The 23,734-nt window shown below is 40.3% G+C and overlaps 2 protein-coding genes across 2 annotated transcripts in view; one reads left to right on the top strand and one right to left on the bottom strand.

Annotated features, from left to right (window-relative positions):
• Positions 1 to 4,350: 4,350 nt before the first annotated feature.
• On the top strand, positions 4,351 to 11,603 carry ggt5a (gamma-glutamyltransferase 5a; the record flags this gene model as incomplete). The annotated part of the gene is made up of 12 exons (XM_079221657.1): positions 4,351 to 4,517; positions 4,905 to 5,032; positions 5,129 to 5,224; positions 7,407 to 7,593; positions 7,701 to 7,861; positions 8,081 to 8,227; positions 8,468 to 8,598; positions 9,333 to 9,517; positions 9,754 to 9,845; positions 10,717 to 10,823; positions 10,997 to 11,107; positions 11,191 to 11,603. 12 exons carry the CDS (start codon positions 4,351 to 4,353, stop codon positions 11,335 to 11,337), a joined length of 1,659 nt encoding a protein of 552 aa, XP_079077783.1. The 3' UTR covers positions 11,338 to 11,603.
• Positions 11,604 to 14,230: 2,627 nt separating this feature from the next.
• Positions 14,231 to 23,734, bottom strand: part of lrrc75ba (leucine rich repeat containing 75Ba) — a gene marked incomplete at both ends in the record, with an annotated part of 12,071 nt that continues 2,567 nt past the window's right edge. Inside the window, 3 exons of the mRNA XM_079221843.1 lie at positions 14,231 to 14,834; positions 21,886 to 21,998; positions 22,914 to 23,042. Of these exons, the coding sequence (XP_079077969.1) occupies positions 14,231 to 14,834; positions 21,886 to 21,998; positions 22,914 to 23,042 (846 nt within the window). The remainder of the gene's footprint in view (positions 14,835 to 21,885; positions 21,999 to 22,913; positions 23,043 to 23,734) is intronic.

Genomic DNA, 23,734 nt, shown 5'->3' with positions numbered 1-23,734 from the left:
CCGCATAACTATATATATATATATATATATATATATATATATATATATATATATATATATATATATATATATATATATTATAATTAACTGGAGGATACACTTCTTCCTTCACGTAGATCTTAAACCCTTAAATATAAACAGTAGCCCGGCCACCCTACGGAGGAAACTCATTTAGGTTTTTTCATTAAAATAAAAGTTGGATAACATCTCCATTGTCCTCTCCTTATATGTGGTCAGGTGTCGGTAGGTAGAACTGCAGCGCCGCTGACTCGCCGCTCTCCTGGCTGACGTCACACGCTGCCACGGACTCTCCGCTGCCAGTAATCTCACTCGCTGTCTCTCCAACGTTAGCTAACGTGTTAGCTAGCTGACCAGCTTGCTATTATTAAACTGGTGGGAGGGAAATGAAGCCGCTGTAGACATCTTAACGCTGATTGGCCAAGACTCGCGACGTCAAAGATCTTCTATTGCTAAGATGATCACGACCTCAGTTTTTTTTCCGTGTCCCACTCCAATCTCAGAAACGGCGGACAGTTGACCCATCCCTCTCCCAAAAACAAAAACTCTTCAGATCTATGTGATTCATTCACGTGGATGACATATTTTGGTTTCAAAACGGCGAATTTCGCCGAAAGGTGAGGGATTTTCATGTCTGATAAACAATTCTAATTAATGTACACGTTACACTAAACACATGCCATGCATCAACTAAGCCAAATGATTTATATCACAATATAAAGTGCAAATACTATATTTTGGTAATATTAGTAACACTAACGTTAGCTTACTAGTGCAGGAAAGTGTCTCTACTTCCCTCTTAAAGTCACGTAGCGTTACACGGGGACTTTACTTGAAAAGACTGCTGTCATTGTACTGTAATGTACAGTTGCAAATTGCTGGCAAAAAGGAAATTTGAAGGAATAATAATGAGCTTCGTTACCTTGCTGAAGTTGAAGTGAGGACTCTGGTCAGAAATGTTGTAGCTCTTGCTCCAAAATGTTGAGAAGCCTCTCCTTCCTCTCCGTGGTCGAGAGAATAAGTGTCCATCGGCACACGACGTTATAGTTACTGTCATCTTTGTGTAACACAACGGAGGAAATGCAATGTCGCTTCCCCTCTGTCTGAGTGACAGCTAAACCTAACGTCTGTGTTGAAAATAATGTTAAAATGAATTATGGTGTATTCCCGCTCAAAATTACTGTATTGTGAGTCACAGCAACATTTATTTTACAGTAAGATTCACCCGGGAATGAATTTTGACCATGATGCATTGCAGATCTACAGTAACATGCTGTATAGGAGTTATACAGTAAGAATATGGCCAGTATACAGTAATATTACTGTGAAAACTACAGAAACTTGTTACAGTGTACTTTTACTACTATCTTTGTGGGCCCTCCTCAGGCCCTGTACTCAGTCCCCCTTTTCCCCTCTAGCAATGTTACTATTGCAAACAAAGCATTATTTGTTTTAACAACTGAAAGAGGAACGAGCCAAGTTGATTTACAAGTAGAAATTATTCAAAGATCCTACATGTAATGATGCATGTACAGTTACGAGCAAGGTTAACTTCCAAGAGCTGCTGCAGGTTCTCTTTAGCGTGACTCAAGTTCAGTTCGCACAAACTAACCAAAGAATGATTTGTTTTTGAGAATACACCCACTGAGCCAGCGAAAAGAGTGAGAGCCATGAGATGCTGAAGTCATCATTTGCAAGTCCAAGTGAAGTCTCAAGTCTTTTAGGGTCGATCATCTGCTGCAAGACATCCGGTCTGCTTAGAACATGGCATTGCTAATTCGGAGGAATTTAAAGCATTTGGCAAACATAGAGACAAAATTGGGGGCATTCAACTTAAGATTTTTATTAAAAAAATAATATAGGGAGGCCAAATTGAACGCATCAATCTGGTGCACGTTGGCAGTTACAAACTGCGGTCAAGTGAGCCCACATCCGCCGAGTGAGCCTCAGTTGCAATTCTGAATGCACCTCTATTCAATACGGGGACCAGCTAAATTTCACAATATTCAAACAACTATAAAAAACAGATCCTTAGATTTGTATATTGAAATTCCACTGCAGTACTGTTCAGGGGGACCTCTGCTATGCCCATGTGCATGGGCATGTGTGCAAAAAAGCCACCCACTCCGGGACCTCCAGTCACTGAATGGGTAAGGTGTTGTTTTAATTCATTTGCTTTGTGGATCTAACTTTTAGTTTTGGCATTTTGAAGATTTAATTGACAGTGGACAGGAAATGAGGGGGTAGAGAGAGAATTGGAACGTTATGTAACAAAAGTCACCATCCAGAGTCATATCAATAATCGCGATTCACCCCTCCGCCATTGGGACACCCCTTGTTTTAATCTTGGCAATGCAAACAAAATGGTTTATTTTGTTTAGAAATTCGAGGAATGTGTGTATTAAAAAAAAAAAAAACATAGGACAAAGAGAATTTATTGTCCATCTAAGCCACTCGGATATGTCCATGTACTCTGCCTTGCTATTTCATTTGCATTTGTACCATGGCAGCTGTAAAATTCAAATAGTACCCGTGCTATAGTTGATTGTCAGTCAATCAAAATAACATTTTACAAGCGATGAACATGACAATAAATTAAACATTTGTTTAGAAAATGAAAAATTGCAAATATATATATGCTATTTGCGTTTAGGGTGAATTCATGTTTTAATGAAAGTCTCTCTTTCTCAAATTCAATTGTTTAATTTTTCCTTTTTCAGATTCAGTGTGATGCTTGTAACAGGTGGTTCCATGCAGACTGCCTGCAGATAAACAAAACACAACTAGAACTGATCAAAAACTGTGATTGGAAATGCATTTTGTGCAAATAAATCAACAAACAGTGTTTCTTGTGGTTTTGGGGCTCTTTTTAGATATAGTCCGTTTTTTTCCATGTGTCTCCTGTTGGTCTCTGTTACATGTGTGTTTGTGCGTGCCGTGGGCGTGGCTTACAGCACCTGGGCTCATCTCCACACCTGCACATCATCTTCAGCACCTGTCATATCATCAAATCCTTCCTGTTAAATACCCCTGGCTTCCATCTCTCCAGTTGCCAGATTATTTCACCATTTCAATTAGTATGTTGACTCTGGGCCTCTCAACGATTTAGACTACTCTTATGCTTTACATTGTTTTTGACTGTTACTAACTCCTGTTCCCAGGATTCCGTGCCTGCATTCCTGCCCAGCCGCCGCGGCTCATGTCACTTCACCACTCAACATGCATTCAACTCCTGCTATACCCAAATCACCTGTGTTTAGTAAATAAAGTCCATTCCGTCACCCTACCTTGACGTCTCTGGGTCTGCGCTTGGGCCCAGCCAAAGCTGAACCCTAACAATATAACTATTAATATTAATGTATCTTTGTCCAAAATTATTAAAAAGACAACCACTTCCATTAAGCTTAATGTGTAGATTCTCAATTTCGGCAATCAATTCGATAATGTCTACGTAATATTATATTACTTCTTAATGGGCATAGCAGAGGTCCCCCTGAACAAAACTGCAGTGGAATTTGAATATACAAATCTAAGGATCTGTTTTTGTAGCTGTTTGAATATTGGGGAATTATGAATATCATTATGAAATTCAAGCAGACTTTGAATTCACTTTTCTCCAAAACTGTACAGTAATATCTGAAGGCCATGCACATGGACATAGCAGAGGTCCCAATGAACAAGACTGCAGTGGAATTTTAATATACAAACCTAAGGATCTGTTTTTATAGCCGTTTGAATATTGTGAAAATCTATTAGTTTGAATGCTGGTTGTTGTGCTATCCAAGCCACCGTACACCACCATACCGTAACACCAGATATAGACGGTCATTTATTTTCATGCGGGCGGCTCACTCGACGGATGTGGGCTCACTTGACCGCAATCAGTAAAATGAAGATGCTAGATATATGCAACACGTTGTGCCCCCCCCATTGACCCCAGACCTTGAGTGAAGTGTAGACATTTATTTGGTTCATTATTAAATTCATGGGAAACACTGCAGGCTAGAACATGATAACGATTAAGACCTGTCCCGACACATCACTGCGAGGTAATAAGGCGGAGCTACGTTTGCGCTGACTTTTTGGACTGTAAGCCAACCTAACGAGTTTTTCATCAGTCCTCTACTCTCAGCATCATACAACCGCCAAGCCAGGCTGCCCTGGGTGCAATCGTCTCAGCAACTGTCTTCTCCTCCTCCTGCGCCCCAGGCGGAGAGGTGGAGCCAGGCGCGTCTCTTTGGTTAGTAAAGTTGTAGAGTTTCAGAGAGATAAGCTCTAAAGTTCATGATGAACTTTTAAGAATCTCCACGGAGTTACTGGACAATATCAAACATGGCGAGGTCAAAGGCGAGGGTGTTCTCCTGTTGCGCACTGATGCTGCTCTGCGTGGTTGCTGTAATTGTATGCATTGTGGTGTTTTCGAGGCACAAGTGTCCAGATGGCACTTTCTCAAACGTTGCAGTGGCTGCAGACTCTGGGACATGTTCGAAGATTGGACGGTGAGTGACAATTTGCACTTTTGTTACTTATTCTGGTCAGCAAGGTGCTCTTCATAAGCGCCTTACTGACCAGAACAAGTTGACATAATATTACGCACAATATAACATAATATTTATATTTTGAGAAGACTAACATGAAGTCCTACTAAAACAAACACTTCTCTATTCATATTGGCATAGTAAAGATCAGAGTTCCGAGGTAACAATTTCATTCTAACTAATGTGCCTGTTTGAATCAGATGCAAATCTATAAACATATTGAACAAACAAAGCCGTGTGTGCTTTACACCAGCATATGCAAACCACTCCATGCTCTTACGTGGAAGATACATGCGCTGCATAACATGTTTATACATTACCATGAATAATACGTGATGTATCTTTCAGGGACATGCTTAGAAAAGGGGGCTCAGCGGTAGATGGCGCCATTGCTGCGCTGCTGTGCACCTCCGTCATAAACCCACAGAGCATGGGCCTCGGAGGAGGGTCCATATTCACCGTGATGGACAGCTCTGGTAACAGCCACATTCATTCAACCCGCTAATACAGCAAAACTAACGTGTCCTGTGGTGGAGATACAAGTTAATTGATAATATCTCCTCTTCAAAAAGGCAAAGTGAAAATCATCAACTCCAGAGAGACTGCGCCAGGGAATGTTAAGCCTGGCCTGATGGAGTCATGTCCCAAGACTTTTCAGCTAATTTCAGGTACCGCTCTGGCATAGCACATCAAATATCTCATTTTTTTTTCCTCTCTTGCTGATGCTTTTAGTGGGATCATTTCCTGTTTTTCTCATTTCGACTATTGCGTCAGGTATATTGGGCTTCTGGATCATGCTGGAGGAAGCCGGGAGAAGCCTTAATATTCTGCTTTAAGGAATTATTTATGGTTCACATCTAGAGAACCCAATGTACCATAGAAGGACACAACGATGAATGATTTAGGATAGGTTTAGGGCTGAAGATGTCCTTTCTTGGACATGCAAATGTCTGATTGTATACATACTGGGGGGCCCAGCTATCATGACATAAATGCAACTGCCCCAGGCTGAGCTCTTAGCCAAGACCACGCACACACAGTTGAACAGGAGTTCTAAACTAGCGATCAATCATGTTGCAACATATACTTGTGAGCCTACCTAAGTAGATGGGAAAGAACTCTGATACAACATTAAACAAGGAAAAAACATTGTTTAGAGTAAAATAATTGCTAATTGTATCGTTTATATTTGCAGGAACAGTGCACAAATAAAAGTGATTGAACCAGAGTAAGTTAGAATCTAATATGCATCAGTTTTTCCAGGACAGGTAGACAATTGAGCAACCACATAACAATGAAGACACTACATAAAACAAAATACAATAGTCCATCAGTGTGAGATAAGTAGAATCGGCATCATAAATACAATAAATGCTGTGCAAATCATTGGTGGTAACTTGACCTTTAAGGCTGTTTTTAAACACTGTAAAGTCTCCAGAGTCTCTAATGTTTGTGGGTATAGAATTCCACCTGTCCACTACTTTAAACAGGAAAGCAGCTTGACCAAAGACTGTCTCTCTGAAGTGCGGCCCCCAGTCAACCCGAGTATTCTCTTATCCTAATGGCACTGCCACTACCAGGATAGGCGGGAGGGGGTGCAATATTATGAATCATTTTAAACATTAGGCATACATCAGAGTAAAATAAGAGGTTATTAACATTGAGGAAAAAAAAAGTATTATTATATTATAGTGATGATGATTGTGACAAAGTGGGTGAAAACTCACCACTTGTCCCCATATTTCTTGATTGGTTCAGTGTGGCATTTCCTTAGTTAATCATATCTTTTGTTACTTACCATACCCACCTTGTGTTTAAGAGTATAAAGAAGAAGGCACACAGCCATTCCCTCTATTTATACACTGAAGGGTGTCAGCTGTGACATCTTTGGGTTAGTCCAAGTAAGGGGGGAAGTAGATCATGTAAAGGCATGCTTTTAGGTTGTTTCTGATTTGTTATGCATGTTTGCAAGGTATAGCATATTTTAAGAAAAGTCAAAAGTGTGAACCTGAAGTGAAGGTTTGAAGGTATAGCTTTTGTAATTTAAGATTGGTAAGGAAGTAAATGGTTTCACCTGCACTCATGGTGCAAACTAGATCCTGCTGATTGAAGGCTGTATTTAACCAGATGCCTTGGGCAGTTACTAGGAAAAGAACATTACTGCGTGCGTGCGTGCGTGCGTGCGTGCGTGCGTGCGTGCGTGCGTGCGTGCGTGCGTGCGTGTTAATCTAAGGTACCACTGGTCAGTTAAATTAACATAACCTCACGTGCACACAGCTACACAGTAATGATCTTTTTCCTGTAACAGCCAAAGGCATCTGGTTAAATACAGTATTCAAATCCCTACTGAAGTAAAAGTACAGAAGTATCAAAGAAAAAAGACAACACATGCTTCCTATGACTGATGTATTAGTATATATTACATTATTATGTTGTTAATTCTGATATATTAATTTGCAAAACATTTTATTGTTGTAGCTGGTTGAGGTGATGCTACTGTAGTTTTGACTAATTGTTTATAGGTAAGTTAGTTCAGTGTAGTTCAGTGTTGATCAAATTAGAGGACAGGCCACCTCCATAGGGAAAGATGCAATACATCTGAGGGCTTGTAAGATGGCAGGATTGAAAATAAAAGTTATCCTGCACAAAATGATATTACATTTAAGGAATTATCTCTGATCATTGCTTTTGTATGTGAAATATTTTACCATCTGGCTTTAAATGTGAGAACACCAGAGGGCACATCTATTTTGTTTGAAAGGCTTACAACTTAAAAACTGACTACAACTGTTCTTTGATACTTTGTAAGCTGAAAGGGTCAGAGTAATACCTATCTATCCATCTATCCAGGGAGCCAATGGATCGGAGTCCCAGGGGAAGTTCGGGGTTACGAGCAGGCACACAAGCTTTATGGGAAGTTGCCGTGGGCCACCCTCTTCCAGCCGACCATCCAACTGGCCAGGGAAGGTTTTCCTATTCCTCTGATCCAGGGTCGATACATCTCATACATTGATTCCAACGAGACCAAGCCACTACGGTACAAAAAAACACCCTAAAATGATTCAAAAATATGATAAGCACAAAATGAACATTTCACCTTTCTATATTTAATTGCTATTTTCTTTCTTTGTATTTGTCCTTTAGAGACTTTTATACAGATAAGAATGGAAACTTAATGAAGACTGGTGATATTGTGAAGTTTGAGAAACTGGCCGACACCTTGGAGATGATTGCAAACCAAGGGCCAGAGGCTTTTTACACTGGAAAAATAGCAGAGGACTTAATCCATGATATACAGGAGGCAGGTATTGCCAGGCGGGTTTCATCATTCTCTTTTTTTTAAACCATTTTCTATCTCTGCCTAGCACAATGATCAAATTACAAATGAAAAAAATCAATTGGGTCTGTAAAGCACGGCAGCGATGACTTACAGACTCCAGTGTGAGCTTCTTGGATCCATTACAAATCTTAAATATATGTGACGCATTTTTTTCAGTTGCCTTTGTTTTATTGTTTTTGCACAGGAGGAACTCTCACAGTGCAGGACTTGGCCTCGTACAGAGTTACAGTGACTGATGCATGGGTTGTTCCTTTTGGAGAGTACCAGATGTACATACCGCCACCCCCTGCAGGGGGCATCATCCTCAGCTTCATCCTTAACGTCATGAAAGGTCCCTGCTGTCCACAGATGGCAGATCTGCCACTCTTCCACACTTTCAAATCACATAATAAAGCTTGTTCATGTGTTGAACAGAGAAATGCAAAATTAACACTTTCATTGTTTGTTGCATGTGAGCTGTTTTCTTAATGAGGAGAATATAAGGGTTTCATGGAAGGGAAGCATCTAGATACTGCACATCATTGGAAGTGGAATATACCTGGGAAAACTAAACAATTGCTTTCATTTCCAGGATACAACTTGACTTCAACAGCTTTGATAGGGGAACAAAAGACACTGCTTTATCATCGCCTTATTGAAGCTTTTAAGTTTTCCAATGGATTAAAGAAACACATCCGTGATCCAGGCTTCAGCTCAGAAAAAGTAAGTTATTTTCAAGTAATCGAGTCTATTCATGCCTTATAACCAGTGGTGATACTATTTAGAAAATTGAATTCAGTAAAAGTAGCAATGCGACAGTGTAAAAAAGTGTAAAATATAACCATTACTGTTAAAAATTGTACTAACAATACTTGAGTAAATGTACTTAGTTACTTTCTACTTCAATGTGAGAATCTTACGAGTGAAATAACTGGTCTTGCTATAGATATTTCCGATAAACACCTCGTCCTTGAGTTGTTATTGTGATGGATTAAACATGTGTGCATCAAGTTTGGTTGCATGCCAGTCTCCTAAAGTGGTGGCAGGTACAGGTGTTGACGGGTGTTAGGTCACAAAAATCCATGGTATGGTTTGGCCTAAGTAACTTTGAGTCAAGTGATATTCTTGATCAGTTCATCAGTACTTTGCTATCAGTTACATTGAAACCCTCAAAACCTTCTCAGTAACTGGATATTTTGAGGCAAACTTAAATTCTTAATGTAAGCAGTTAATCATAACTCCAGAATGCAACTATTTACATCAAATATTACTTTCTTTTCATATGGGCTTAATTATTCTGATTAATGTTTGAGAGTAAGTGCAAGAACTGGGAGTGACAGGGTTACGTGTGGGATACATTTCCCTTTCAAATTGAGTTCTGATTTCAAATGTATTTTGTTTCCTATTAAAACGGGTGTTCTTTCTTATGAGTTTTGAATGCTCTGTACTTTTCACAGATGGCAAAGGCAATCACAGAGGAAAGCTTTGCCAACCACATACGGAGCTTGATCAACGACAACCAGACTCATGCTCGCCGCTATTACAACATCACCCCGCATTTAGACAACATGGGCACCACGCATTTGTCTGTGATGGCTAAGGATGGATCTGCTGTGTCTGTGACCAGCACCATCAACCACATGTCAGTATTAAAGGGGTTGTGCTTCACAGTGAGAAATCACTGTTGGCTTAAAAGCAGAGGATTAAGATTCAAGAGATTAAGGAATGAGTGTTTTTGCAAAGGTAATTTAAAAAGGAATCTCACTTTTCAAAACACCAGGAAGCACAGTGTTGGGAGAAATGCAGTTTTAGAAGTGCATCTGTTTAACAAGTGTCATAATGTCAAGATCCAGTTCATTTAAGGTATTTTCTTCACAGATTCGGCTCCAAGGTCATGTCACCGAGGACTGGCGTCATCCTCAACAACCAGCTGTCTGACTTCTGTGGGAGAGAAGAGACGATCTTTCCTGGTAACCAGATCAGCATCACACATTTTCAGTTTTGCTTTAACCGATGGTGAAATACAACAGATTCAGGTGCAAGTAACTTAGTGTCATGTGTTTGCCCACAATACATATGTGGGCCACACAACCTTATTCCTATGACTTCAGTTGTCCACTGGTACATGGTTAAATACCTTGCTCAGAGGTACTTAAATAGTATGTTTACTCTGCAGGAGTGGAGAGAGATTTACTGTATCTGAGACATCAGAACTGATGATTTTTGTTTTTGTGTGTGGATATCAATCAAAAGTCCTCAAACAACATAACTTCTTATGGCAGCTTTTAAGCATACCATTCTCTTTCTAATTATGCTAATATCACTGGTAAGAATGGAGTGAATGGATTTCTCTGACATTTAGTCATTTATATTCATCTGAGGGTGACTTAAAAGAGGCTAACTTTGGTAATTATTTGACAGACGTGTTTGTCCAGTGCTGTCAACATGTCAGAACTTCAATTTGTCAAATACCTGTAAAGCGAATGACATTCCCATCAGCCTCAGCTGTAATTTGTGTTTAGCGCAAATAAGCAAATGTTAGCATGATAAAATGCAAAACTAAGATAATGAATGGTAAACATTAAACCTTCTCAACATCCGTTAGTATTTCTCATTGTGAGTATGTTAGCATATTGAGGGTAGCATTTATCATATCCTTTGTTTAGTTCTGGCTGGTGTCAGCTGCTGAACAAAGGAAAATTGTTAAATAAAAACTGTTATGTAAACTGTGATTTATCATTCAAAGACACTGAGAATAACTTTCTTCTTGTTCTTCTCACATTGAAGAGTATGAATTAAAGCCGACTGCTCTGTCAATCAAGGTTTTTGTTGTGTTGTCAGGGCAACACCCTCCATCCAGTATGGCCCCCGCTGTGCTGAAGTCTAAGTCAAAGACGCTGGTGATTGGATCGACTGGTGGGAACATGATCACGATAGGAATGGTCTCGGTGCGTGTCCAGGGCAATAACACTAAGTGCCATTAGGATAAATTGCTGCCATCTAGTGCCCCTCACTGGTGTCAGAGCAAGTTCTGTCTTCACCATCATGCCCAAAATCCATTTTGTACTCGTCTCTTTCCCATTTGACAGATTGCAATGTATTATTCTGTTTTCTCTTCCAGGCGCTCATGAACCACATTTGGTTTGGAAAGAGCCTCAAGGAGGCAATCGAAGCTCCGATTGTTTATGTCAACCCTCAAAATTTAGTAGGGTTTGAGCCCCACTTTGATAAGGTAATACATTAAATACATTCATTTGCTCAAATAAACACTTGATATTTGCTCCATCTGAGTTTCTTTATCTCTTTGCCCTTCAGAATCTAATCAAGGCTCTGCAGGCTCTGGGACACAAACAAAGAAGTTTAAGCCGTTTCTACAACGTAGTCAATGCTGTGGAGATGGAGGACGACTGCATCTGTGCCGTGTCTGATGCCAGGAAACTGGGCGAAGCCGCCGGTTACTGAGACCAAGAGCTAGTGACATTGGTTTCGCTGGAGGGCTTTAAGGTTACAGAGACCTTCCAAAGCCACAAAGCCGATGATCTTACATCATTGAATAAATCAGTAAATAACTGGCTTCTTCAGCTGAACACACAGTTACATGTAGCAGTTGAACACTCTTGCTCAGTGATATAATGGATTTTAATGTGCACAAAGAAACAACTGTGACTGTAACCTACATCTTTGTATGTACACATCTTTTTTCATATCAATAAATCCTGGTGGCATTCAACAAATCATGGTATTAAGAACTTTCTTTGGATGCACCGAAGTTACCCTCAGCTTGCTGCTTAGTCTCTTAAACCTGAGACCACTGCCATCGATATCTGTGAATCCATCCTTCTGTGCTATATTGTATTCTGAAAAATCGGTGTGACTTCTCTGTGCTGTTTATCATAAATTATTTTAAATTTTTGTGCCGAAGCATGCAGCCGCTGGAGCAAGATAATCAGATCAATTAGTGAGTCACACAAACAGGAGAGAGGTTTCCAGGTAATGGGTTTGTGAAGAAAAATGATGCACTTCAAGTATCTGCTTAAAATCCTGCATGGGAAATGTTTTAAATTCAAACAATAAAGTAAAACAAACAAATAAATATAATTAAATTGTACTCAAAATCCAGGGAAATAAAATCAACACTGAAGGGAAAAGGTCAGTTAATAAGATCATGGTGGTTTTTGGGGCTGGGCTGTTGCCCTATCACATGGTATTTGGACCTCAGGGTGTGACAGTCACACTGTGCCCTGACCTTATAGGACTCACCTGTTGCAAATGCCACATTACCATGTCTGGAAGCAGAAACAAAAGGTTGCCTGGAGAGGATCATGGGTAGGGCCTCATGCGATGACCACCCTGTATTTCCCTGGCAAACAAATGCAACCTCCCTGTCAGGACGCAGAGGCACAGATGATCCGCCGGATCTGACACAAGTACTTCCAGCAACAGATCCCAAACAGCACGGCCCGAGGTGATTTCTTTTATTGCCCTGTTTGAAGACTAATCTGCATTAATAAACCCTCTCATTGTTTCTGCCAGTAGCTGCATGTTCTGCTCGTGACCCAGACGTTGCAACAGTTCATCACACTTATTCTCGAAATCGTCAAAACAAATCCAGATATCACTTTTCAGTTGTGATTGGTCCTTTTATTGGCAGTCAGTGATTGGCATGAGACAAGTACACACTGGCTACAAGTTTGACATTGACACACAAAACATAACTAAGTGGACAGTGCTCTCCATCACTCAAATAGAACATTCAACATGAAAGGTGTATGCTCTGAGAGTACTTTACGTTTACTGAACTATTTCTTGTTTTTCTGTGTAATCCCTTCAGCCGTGTTTTTGTTTTCTGCTCAAGCTTACAGGAGGAGATAATTGCATTCAGTTTCATAATTAGAGTCATTATTATAATTACAGAGACGGACACAAGACGAAACACCAAAACAACACAAATAATGACAGCAGTAATCAGACATTTTACTGTTACAAACACATATAACACACACACTTAAACATTTATTATATATCATTTATGATGTGTGTATGTTGTTTGTGAATGATTCTTCCAACAATCATGAGCCATATGGACATCATTTCACCTTAAAGAGGTATGCGTTCAGCTTCCGCTTTGTAAATATCTCTAGTTATAAATGTACACAAGGTATATGCTATGGAGAAAAGGAAATAATACAAAAATCAGTCCCCTTAAAGTGCTTTCAGTCAGTCTAACTTAATCATTATGTGCTACTGTAGATAGACTATAACCAATAGATAACAGTCATGGCTGTGTCGCATAACAAACACATGGCCACTGAAGTACGCCATAAATAAATGGAAATGACAACATGTTTGTAGAGACAAACGGCAGTAAGACGGGCAGCACTGCTCGGTGTCCCATATTAACACTTTGCTGTGGTGTTATAAATGCACTGAAACACTGTGGTGATGACTACAACAGCTCAATAATTACAAAGAGGTGAATATAAAAAACAATCAGTGACAGCTACCCATTGTTGAGTCCTACCTGTTGTCTTCTAAGATTGCTTTGTTCACCAAAAGTGCACAAAAATAGCCCGTGGAAACACAAGAGAACCATGGTTTGTGTCCTCATTTACATCTACACAAGGGCTGCGTGGGTATTCACAAGTGGACATTTGGAAAGGGGGGGAAAACGCAAAAAGTCTTGACAGAGCAGTTTTGCCGGTGTCACGTGACAGGTCGTCGGCTGTATAGTCTGTTGAACTTGTGTCATAGCTTTTGTTGAGAGATTAACAGAGAACACACAATGTGGAGCTCGGCCCTGCCTGCCAGAGATAGTCTCAGTCCTGGTAGAGAATCCAGAGAGACCCTCTGTTTCCAAACTAACTTGAGTTCCACTTCAGCCACCGCCGGGATGCTACTCCTCCATCCAACCAACTGATCTAAATCTCCTTGGGATTGGATCCTCAACTGCCACTATCGGAGGGAGAGAGAGAGTGATAGGGGGGGGGGGGGGGGGGGGGGGGGAGGGAGGGGGGGAGAGAGAGAGAGAGAGAGTCGAGAGACGAGCGAGAGAACACCGGTTCATTAACTCTTCCAGCCTCCCTCCAATGAAACCGCACCTTGTTCCCAAGAGCACCATCCACCAACACAGTAAGTCCACCGTCGTCACTTCACTTTCGTCTTGTGTGGGTTAAGAGATGGTTAGGAATAGCCTGGTAGCTGTGTTGGAACGAGACAATGTGGGAACTGGTCTCCCTTGTGCCTCAAAGGGTGACTGGGCTCGTGGTGTGAGGGCGAGAGGGCGAAGGAGGTAACACAGTACTGTGGGACGACGTTTCAACCACAGTTGAAAGAGCCTCAGAGTGAGAATACTCCATCACCTCTCACAGTAGTGAAGGGTGAAGTCTTTGGAGAGCTGCTTTTCCCCTAAACTCCACGGCTCCAGCTCACGTTTGTTCCCCACGTCATCCACGTCATCCTCCGCCTCTTCCTCCTCCTCTTCCTCCTCATAGAGGCTGGACTCCTCGATAGACGTCTCCAGGTGGTAACAGTAGGGTTGACCCTCTGTGTACTCGTAGATCGTTGGTAAACTGCTCTTCAGGCTACAGCGGCGACGCAACGCGACCAGCAGCGGCTGAGGCATTGTAAAAATATCCACGTTGTTGCCCAGGTCGATCCAGGCCAGGCTGGAGAACATCTTGGGTTCTTTGAGCATCTCTGTGAGGTCTTTGAGTATAGACAGGGTGAGGCGGTTACCGTTGAGAGCCAGGGTGCTGAGTTTGGGCAACGACGCGAGAAGAGGCAGGAGGATCTTCAGGTTCTCGTCCTGGAGTTCAGTGAAGCTGATGTCTACAGCCACCACGCTGTCTCCGCTGTTTTGGAGGTAGAAGGCAACTTGTCGGACATCGCGGGCGGACAAGGCGACGCCTGACAGGTCGACCGAGTCACTGCACAGCTTTTTCTGTAGGCTTGTCTTGAGACTGTTGAGGACAATGAAGAAAAAGAGAGTGAGATTACTGAGATGACTCTTTGACGATACACACACCAGTGAAGGTTTTTGCTGTGGGGTGAAAGGATGTGACTTGGGAACAAGGCCCTGGTTTTATGTTGTGTTTCCTGTGCTGTGTAAAGCAGGGGGTGACTGGGCCGGCATGGAGCGGAAGGCTGACACAGAGACTCCAGCATGGGGATTAACTAGTGTAAACAGAGGAGCCAAAACATCCGAACGAGCCAGCAGCTTGAGTTTAAAGCTCTGACAGACAGGAGCACAGAGCTCCTACAGCGCAGAACCGTTTGGTACTTGACACTTAAACTATGATGTGTTTTAGAAAAAGATTACATTTGAATATAAGCTACTAAGCCACTATAACTATCAGGTCTGAAAGGAAGGAGTATATTCTTTTGGAAATGCTCTGTTGAGATGATGTTATTGTTTCCACCAAAGAAGTCATGGTTTATATTACGCTTCTTTTTTAGTGACCAAGATGTCCACAAAACTTGTGGACAGATTTTGGTTACATTTGGTGAAAAGGATCTTCTAATTTCTTATATGATCTACTGCACTACCTTGATTGTCGGTAACACTTTACAATAAGTTTACAAAACATAAGTAATGCTTCACTAATGCATGATGTATCATGAATTCTTGTTGCGGCCCATTAATACATTATTTTGTTAGAAAGTTAGAATCCTTACTTGATCATCTATTAACTAATAGTTACTTCAAATATGACCTGGAATGATGTAACATAACACATACACACTTTTCATTTGATTTTCCGAAAGCAAAAGGGAGTGCAAGTTTTTGAAAATTGTACATTCATAATTGTTGGTTTGCAAGGTAGCAAAGAAGACAATGGTGCATTGAAACAAAAACATTTAGCTAGTCCTGACAAATCAGAGGAGAATGAAATGAGAAAGAAATCAAAGATTAACTGTTGTATCAGGGATTGTGGCTTGTCAACATAACTAAATATTGTTTCTATTGATCGGGTTGGTGGTGTAGCAACATGTCGATGTTTTATAAAAACAGTTTCAAATACAGTATATCTTTGAGAAAAAGGTATTGTTTTGCTTTTAGAGTTCTGCTTACGATTATGTTATTGCAATATCTTAGCTGATTGTTTATCAGTGTGTATTTCAATGCTGATTAAACATTTATAACTACTTTCCATTATTAAAATAACACATTTAGAGGATTGTGTAACCGGGCTGCTTACTAGTTATATATCCTTGTGAGACCCAGGAAGAAAAAAAGTGTTAAATACTGGATGTATATATATATATATTTGTTTAATAAATTAAGTGTTTGGGTGGTAAAAAAACACATTGCAAAGATTATTATTTCTTTAAGCATTACTTTATTACAATTTTACAACATGTGCACTGTGGTGTACAACAGGACTTTGTTAAAGACAGATCATCATCAATGTACTGCTGGAAGGACTGCTCTGGGCTCCAGTCTCTACGGCTTATTTGGATACTATCATGTAAATACAAATACAAAGCACACTCTATAATGTAGTACAATTAACATGTTAAAAAAATGTTGAAGGCCTCAGAACACGTTGGTTTTGGCCTAAAGAGGACGAGCCTCTGGCCCTACATGTTGGTCAACTTCATCTGGCTCCTCACCTGATCTCGCACCCTCTCATCTTCTAATATGGCTAGGTCTGAATCTCCCTCAATGATTCTGTTAAGAATGCTCTCTGCCTCTGTCATAGAGCTCTACTAAAAAAATTACAAAATTACAAAATCCTGACGTGCACTACAGTGTACATTAATAATACATGAGTTGTTTTTCCTATGACAATAAATAAGCTCAGCTCTGAAAACTCACTCAAATTACTCCTTAGATGTTTACTTCCAAATACAACACAAAAACACATTTTAAATATGAATATAATGCTTACCTTTCCTTTTTCCATAAAATTTGCTTGTTGTGATGCTTCCATTTTGAAAAGACTGGCCAAGGATAGTTGGCAATGCCACACCCCCCCACATGTGATGACATTTTAAAGTTACAGTTGTCCTCTCTAAGGAACATCAGGACTCAATAGAGTGACATGTGTAGTATGAGAGGAATTAGCAAAAACACAATGTGCACTACAGTGTACAAAAATGAATTGCCGGGTCTCAGGAGAATGTTTTTTTGTATGTGACGCAGTATATTGAGGTGATTTATGAAGTGAATGACAGTCATTGAATGTGTGAGTAGGGAGTGATATGTGCAGGGTATCTGTGTGATTTGGTGGATGAACTCATAGCACAAGGCTTCGTAAACCTCAAAACCCTTTGAGGATATTGTGGAATACAATCGATTTGATGCTGAATGTGAACACAAGTGATACTCTGACACCTTTCTGCAGCGGTAGCGATTTCTCTACATTGCAGCTCAAAAATGTTTTGCATTATTTACACACTCCTTCCTTTGGCCTTTTGTTTTCAAAAGGGCAAAGGATGTGGTGTGTTTAACTTGAGCTGTTACTGAAGTGGCCTGTAACGCTGATTCGGTGTCAGACTGAATTATAACACCCTCCGGTCCCCACTGACTTTTTACTGTGACATCCACTGCAGTACCTTTACAGGCTTTTTTGCACCCGGTGAAAATGGATGCGCCCTGAGCAGCATTGACTGCTTTATTTTAGAAGCAGATGATGGCTTGAAGAGCACACACGTCATGCTTTGGAGCATTTATATTAATTATAAAACACAAAAAAATAGTGTAAAACCCACTCATGAAGCAAGGCTAAAGGATAGTTTAAGCAGCTGTTGAGTACAAAATCTATGAGATAAGACATTTATTAAGACTGCTCTATCTTTATCAAAGTCTTGTGAAGCATAGCCCTCCCCTCTCTATTGTCTGGCCTTTTATATGACAGAACCCTAATTTTCTCCAGAGGCACAGAAGGCCTAATGGCTGCAGCCTGGCAGAGGCTTCTCTCCAGGTGTGAATAGGTTTTGATCACACAACTCCTTCCTTTGTCCTTTTGAGCTCAGGAAAAATGGATGTCCAAATCTTCCTCCCCAGAAGCCTCTTTCATTCTTCATCCTCCAGCTTAATCTGACACCAGAAAACACTGATCAATTCTAGCGGCCGTCTTTTTTGCCATCTTTACATCCGCAAGAACGCTGGCAACAAGTGCACCACATGAACTGCTGAATTAAAGCCAGTATTAACACAAATGACTTCAACATTTTAGTAATAGTGGCTGCAAGTATATATATATATATATATATATATATATATATATATATATACATATATATACATATATATATATATATATATACATATATATATATATATATGTATATATATATATATATACATATATATATATATATATGTATATATATACATATATATATATATATATATGTATATATATATATATATACATATATATATATATATATATATATATATATATATATATAAAGAAGTCTTAAAAAATATACATCCATAATCCATTAAGTAATCAATTAATGTGATGTGTAAAATGAACTTGTCTATGTATTCCCACTTAAACAGTGAGGAAGCAAAGCGTGTCTCTTGTCTCGACGTGTGGCTCATCAGTAGTGATGTGTCCTTTCGTGTCGAGGCTTCGATGCGCGTGTCGAGTAATCCAGGTAGATTTTGGTGAAGTGCGTATCGAGGCTTGTCTCGATGACGTATGTGGTGACGTTCGAAGCCTCGCGAGCCGCCCGCACCACGTGACTGATTCAGAAAATGGTTTGTGTGTTTGCCGTGCGAATTGAAATATAAGGGGCAGCGAAACTCAATGGATTTACCCCTTCCTCTCTGTACCAGCGTCATGTGTGTCCGTGAAAGGGTATTTTATAAAGCAGGCGAAATAGTCTCAAAAAGCCCAGCACTGTGGAAAAGTTCTTATTTTTACTTAAAGAATTGTACTCATCAACATGGACTACCAGAGCCGAGGCTCGAAACACCGATGCTCTGACTGAAAGTCGGATATTCTAACCACTGACCCACAGTCACATCACAACCCTCTCCCAATTCGTTTCGAGTTTTGATTTTGACCCCACCATTATATCATAAAGATAGACACAATAATAATAAGTTAATAATTGATGTATTGGCGTCACAAACATAATTTATTCAATTTAAAGCTTCACACACCAAAGCCATGGTGTCGTTATGATCACTCTGCCTGTTTTACATGTATTGTCCACTTGGTGGCGCAGTAGAGCAAATGAAGCCCCATGAAGCTTCGGCACGAGCGAATCAATTGGACGGAAAGCTTTAATGCTTCAGGAAGCTTCATCTCGCCATCACTACTCATCAGTCATTGATGTAATATAATGAGGCAGCATTTGAATTGAGTTGGAGTAAATGGAATTGCTCTCATTATTTATTAACATAAATATTCATAACTGGAGTGTTTTTTGAACCTAATTGAGATTTGGGAAAATGCTATTTGGAAAAATAAGAAAAGAATGTTTAAATGTGGGTGGTAAAATCACATTTTATTTCAACTTTGAAATAAGTAATTTTGAGGAGTTTATTTGCATCTTGCTTCTTTCATTGCATTGCTCCTGTCTTTTTGTTTTCTGCAGTCATTTACGGCTTGCTCTATTACTCATGCTAGCTCTCTGATGGCTCAAGCTAAACTGTACAGGAGAGACACGAGATGAGCAGTCTAATCACATCTGCTCAATGACATTTCATTTATATTTTCAATTCAATTGATGATGCATTATATACGCAAGACTATAGAGGAGTGTGCTGCAGTGACACAGGCAGACTCACACTACTGCCTTGTCCTTCATGGTGCAGGGAATCCAACCTCACAGCTCACAGTCTATATGAAAAAAGGCAGTTCCTGCACATAATGATCACCCCCTTATCTTTTTGTTTGATGTTTTGGTCAAAAACACAACCTGAGGAAGTGGGCTGACCACCTTTTCCTTTCTGTATCTTATTCTGTATTTTCCTGAAGCTGAATCACTCAGTAAAATTACTAAAGGGCCCCAGAGTAAGCTTTAACATGCCTATTATGCTACAATGCACAACATAATGATTATTAGGCAATTTGAGGTGATAAACAGGTGATGTGGAAACTAAAAGGGCAGCGGCTACGAAAGGGTAGTTTTGGTTATTGAGCGTTTATATAACAAAGGAACAAAGGAATTACAAGGTCAGAAAAGGCGGATGAAACAGGAAGATAGTGGTATGAACATTTAAGAGAAAAAAGGTCACAAAACTGTTGCTGATTTTTATATGCTTACAGGAAATTACCCTTATTGTGGGAGTGCCTCGGCAGCATTTCTAGGTCACTGCTTCCATCAAGCTTATTGACAAGCTCTCTCATTTAATGTGGGAAAAAAATAAACATTTGTAGCAAAACCCAAATAAACTAGTTAGATAGATTAACAGGATTAGTGAGATTCAGACATTAATTCAGTCGGGCATTTCAGATAGAAATGTGTGTGCAGTCTGTAGAACGGCCGGTCTTCAGTGCTAATGCTGGATAATGAAAGGGTGAACCATCCGGTGGCATTAAAATGGACTAAGCCATTTCTGTTTCCTATGAGAACACAGAAATCTCTTAGAGGTGGGATTGTTGCATTTTTTGCACAGATGAGGGCAGTTTGCCTGCAGCTGAACAAAGATGGAAGCTAAAGGGAGATCAAATCCACCCTAAAACAATATTTTGTTATGCTTTTCTTCTAAATTGGGACATTTAAATCCTTATTTGATGGAGGAATAATTCAATATTTTGTGAAATACGCTTAATCACTTTTGTATGCAGAGAATTAGACAAGAAGACGGATACCACTCTCATGTCTGTGAGCTAAGTATGAGTCAGGAGACAGTTAGCTTAGCACAATGACTGGATATGGGGGTAAACAGCAGCATGGCTCTATCTGAAAGTAGAAAACAGATCAAATCTGATATTTGTGTTATCTAGTGAGCTTTAGAGGTGCTGGTAGGTGGATTCTTGGAGAAGTTTCTCCATTCTCACAGTACGTGGCGGCCTGGCCGTCTCTTCTCTTTCTAACTGTGACAGGTATTTCTTCATCAACGACAGGCAAAGCTGTCAGAGCTCACAGCAGCTTCTGTAGGCTATTCATATTCTGTTTTAGGGTGGATTTTTGTTTTAATGATTAATGTTGCTCCTGCTGTGTCAGCCTCTCTCTCTCTCTCTCTCTCTCTCTCTCTCTCTCTCTCTCTCTCTCTCTCTCTCTCTCTCATGACTAAGTGGAAAAAGAAAGAAAAGCCCCCTCAGTTAGGAATTTAGCAATCGTACGCATCTGCACATTTTCAGATGCTATGAGAGTCAGTTAAATCCTGTGTCTTTCCTCTTCTGAATTAAATGAGCACTATAAAGTGGTTTCTGCCAAATCCCTGCAAATATATCTTTGCTGTCCTCTGATACTGCGTGTTGCTACCTCAGATTGAGACACAATGAACCGGTCTCATCTCATTGTGTTCCCATTGTCTCCTTCTCAATCCTGAAATTATTTTTACCGTCGGCAAATTAACGCATTATATATGCGCTGTCTACTCAGCTGTAGAATGAGCAATTACATGAGAAAGAATGATGATAGCATGTTTATGAATACACCTGGGTTTGTACACAGGCTAATTCTCTATTCATCATTTGCACATCAAAAGGAATCCAGTCTTTTATCAAGAGGAGTATAATTACATTATAACACAACCCTTCCAGCTTTTCTTCAGCAAACAGATGGACAGATGTGTTGCTATGCCCCTTTTGAAGAGAGAGAGAGAGAGAGAGAGAGAGAGAGAGAGAGAGAGAGAGAGAGAGAGAGGCCAGTGGCAATGCACATCCACTGCACAGACCATATCACTTGAAAAAGAAAGATGACTGACAGCTGTGGTTACCATGGCGTTCCCACCAGGTCAGCCTGTGGCGAGCTCCGTCCTAGTTCAATGACAGCTACAAAGATGGAAATCTCTCCAGCTTGACGCAGAGTCGAGCCCTACTGTTGTGCGTAGCTGCAGATTTATTACAGACTGGATGTCTGGACAGATGGGCTTACCAGGCCTGGGATTTCCGTCTGGACATGCTCTGCCTCAGCCACTTTGAGTGCGGGGTCAGGTGGTAGATCAGCTGTCTGCAGATCTTATCAGAAGACTTTCTGGTGTCTGCATCCTGTAGAACAGTGCAGAAAGAGAATAACAATGGGATGCAGAACAAAGAGACCAACAGTAGTGACACAGCAGCTTTCAAAATGAGATTTATTGCTTGCATATTCAAGAGGAAACATCTTTGCTAGTCATTATTTCACACTTTCAGGCCCTGAAGTTTTCCCCATTTTCTAAAACTTACCAACCGGTACCCGTAAGATCTTTCACATTAACAGAAGGGTTTGTTATTATTTGTAGCGCCTTGAGCTACTCCTGAACAAAACACAATTTACCTGCCTGGTTGGAGCAAGAAAATAAGAAAATCTCATCACATCGGTGGGAGAAAACACAGGAAGTACACAGGAGAGGTGAGATTCAACATAGCTACTGGTGAACACTGGTAATTCCAGTTCATGCTGGTGGCCATTGGCTACATCACAATCATTTAGTATTCACCATTGATTCTTGCTAGCCAGCCAGAACAGACAGGGCATTTTCAGATGGGGGACTTAACGAGAGGGAATACAAGTATGAATCTGAAAATGACATGTCCCGTTTAAGTAACTCTGGTTTAATGAGTATTTAGTTAGGCGATCTCAAGACATACTTTTATACATTTAACAAAGTGCATTAAAGAAAATGCTGGAAGGAAAATAAGAGAAACATAATGGTCGAGGATTCATATTAAATAGATTATCCTATTTCTAGCTGTTCATAAGTAGGCCAACATGTGTCTGCAGGATTTCTTTTAACCATCCGTCTGTAGAAATGCAAGTCGATACCATCCTCAGATTGAATTTCATTGATCTAATTTAACAGAAGCAAACCTTCAGGGGTGTATTTTTAGAAGAAGGCTTTGTTTTGCAGAATACCAATTTCAAACTGGATCTCTGTGGATACTTTGCAAGTGTTACACAAAGGAAGAACAAAGTAAACTGACCTTCTTAGGACACTGCATCTCCCGAGCCAGGCTGAGCAGCAGCTCGTGTGAGATCGGGTCCACCAGGTTGAGGAAGGCAGCGTTTTTGTATAAGATGTCATTCAGCGAGGTGCCTTCCAAACCAAGATCCTACCAAAGCAGACACGATGAGATGCATCACAATCACAGCAAGGTGAAATAATACAAAACATCCTGCAATTCTTATAATCCAGTCTCTAAAAGTGAGACTTCCCATTAGTGATGGAAACAGGGCCCTGCTGTGTCAAGGGCAATGGGACTCAAAGAAGTGTTTTGTTTGAAATATTCATTAAAGGAGATAGGAGCTTTTTTTTAATCTACAGCAGGAATGTGAGATCTAGGGGGAAATCACAGGGAACGCTGCGTTTTGGCATATATAATGATACCATGGTGTTACGAAAATATTTACTTGACACCGTGAAGTAAAATCATTTAATCATGAACATTTATTCTTTAAAGAAGGAGCAGCGTCAGAACAACAACGTGATATACAAATTGCATTTGCAATTGCTCCTGGACTGCGAAGAGTTGCCTCCTTAAATACATACAGAGGCTCACAGGACGTCTTTTGGCATTATCGTGAACCTTCCCCCGTCATCCAATAGATTGGTTTGCATCGGCAAGAATCATAAGACAACAAGAATCTGTATGTTCCCAAAACAGAGACATGTAGGCACCCCCAGTCTCATGACTATCAGGAGATTACTTGAAAAACATACATATGTATGTATGTTTTAACAAGGAAGAATTCAATGAGAAGTCACCTACAATAGTACATATCATTAATAAACCTAATATAGGAT

This window comes from Taurulus bubalis, assembly GCF_910589615.1.
Source record: "Taurulus bubalis genome assembly, chromosome: 8".
In the NCBI taxonomy this organism is placed as follows: Eukaryota; Metazoa; Chordata; class Actinopteri; order Perciformes; family Cottidae; genus Taurulus; species Taurulus bubalis.
The sequence above is the reverse complement of the archived record's forward strand: the minus strand, read 5'-3'. Positions and strand labels throughout refer to the sequence as shown.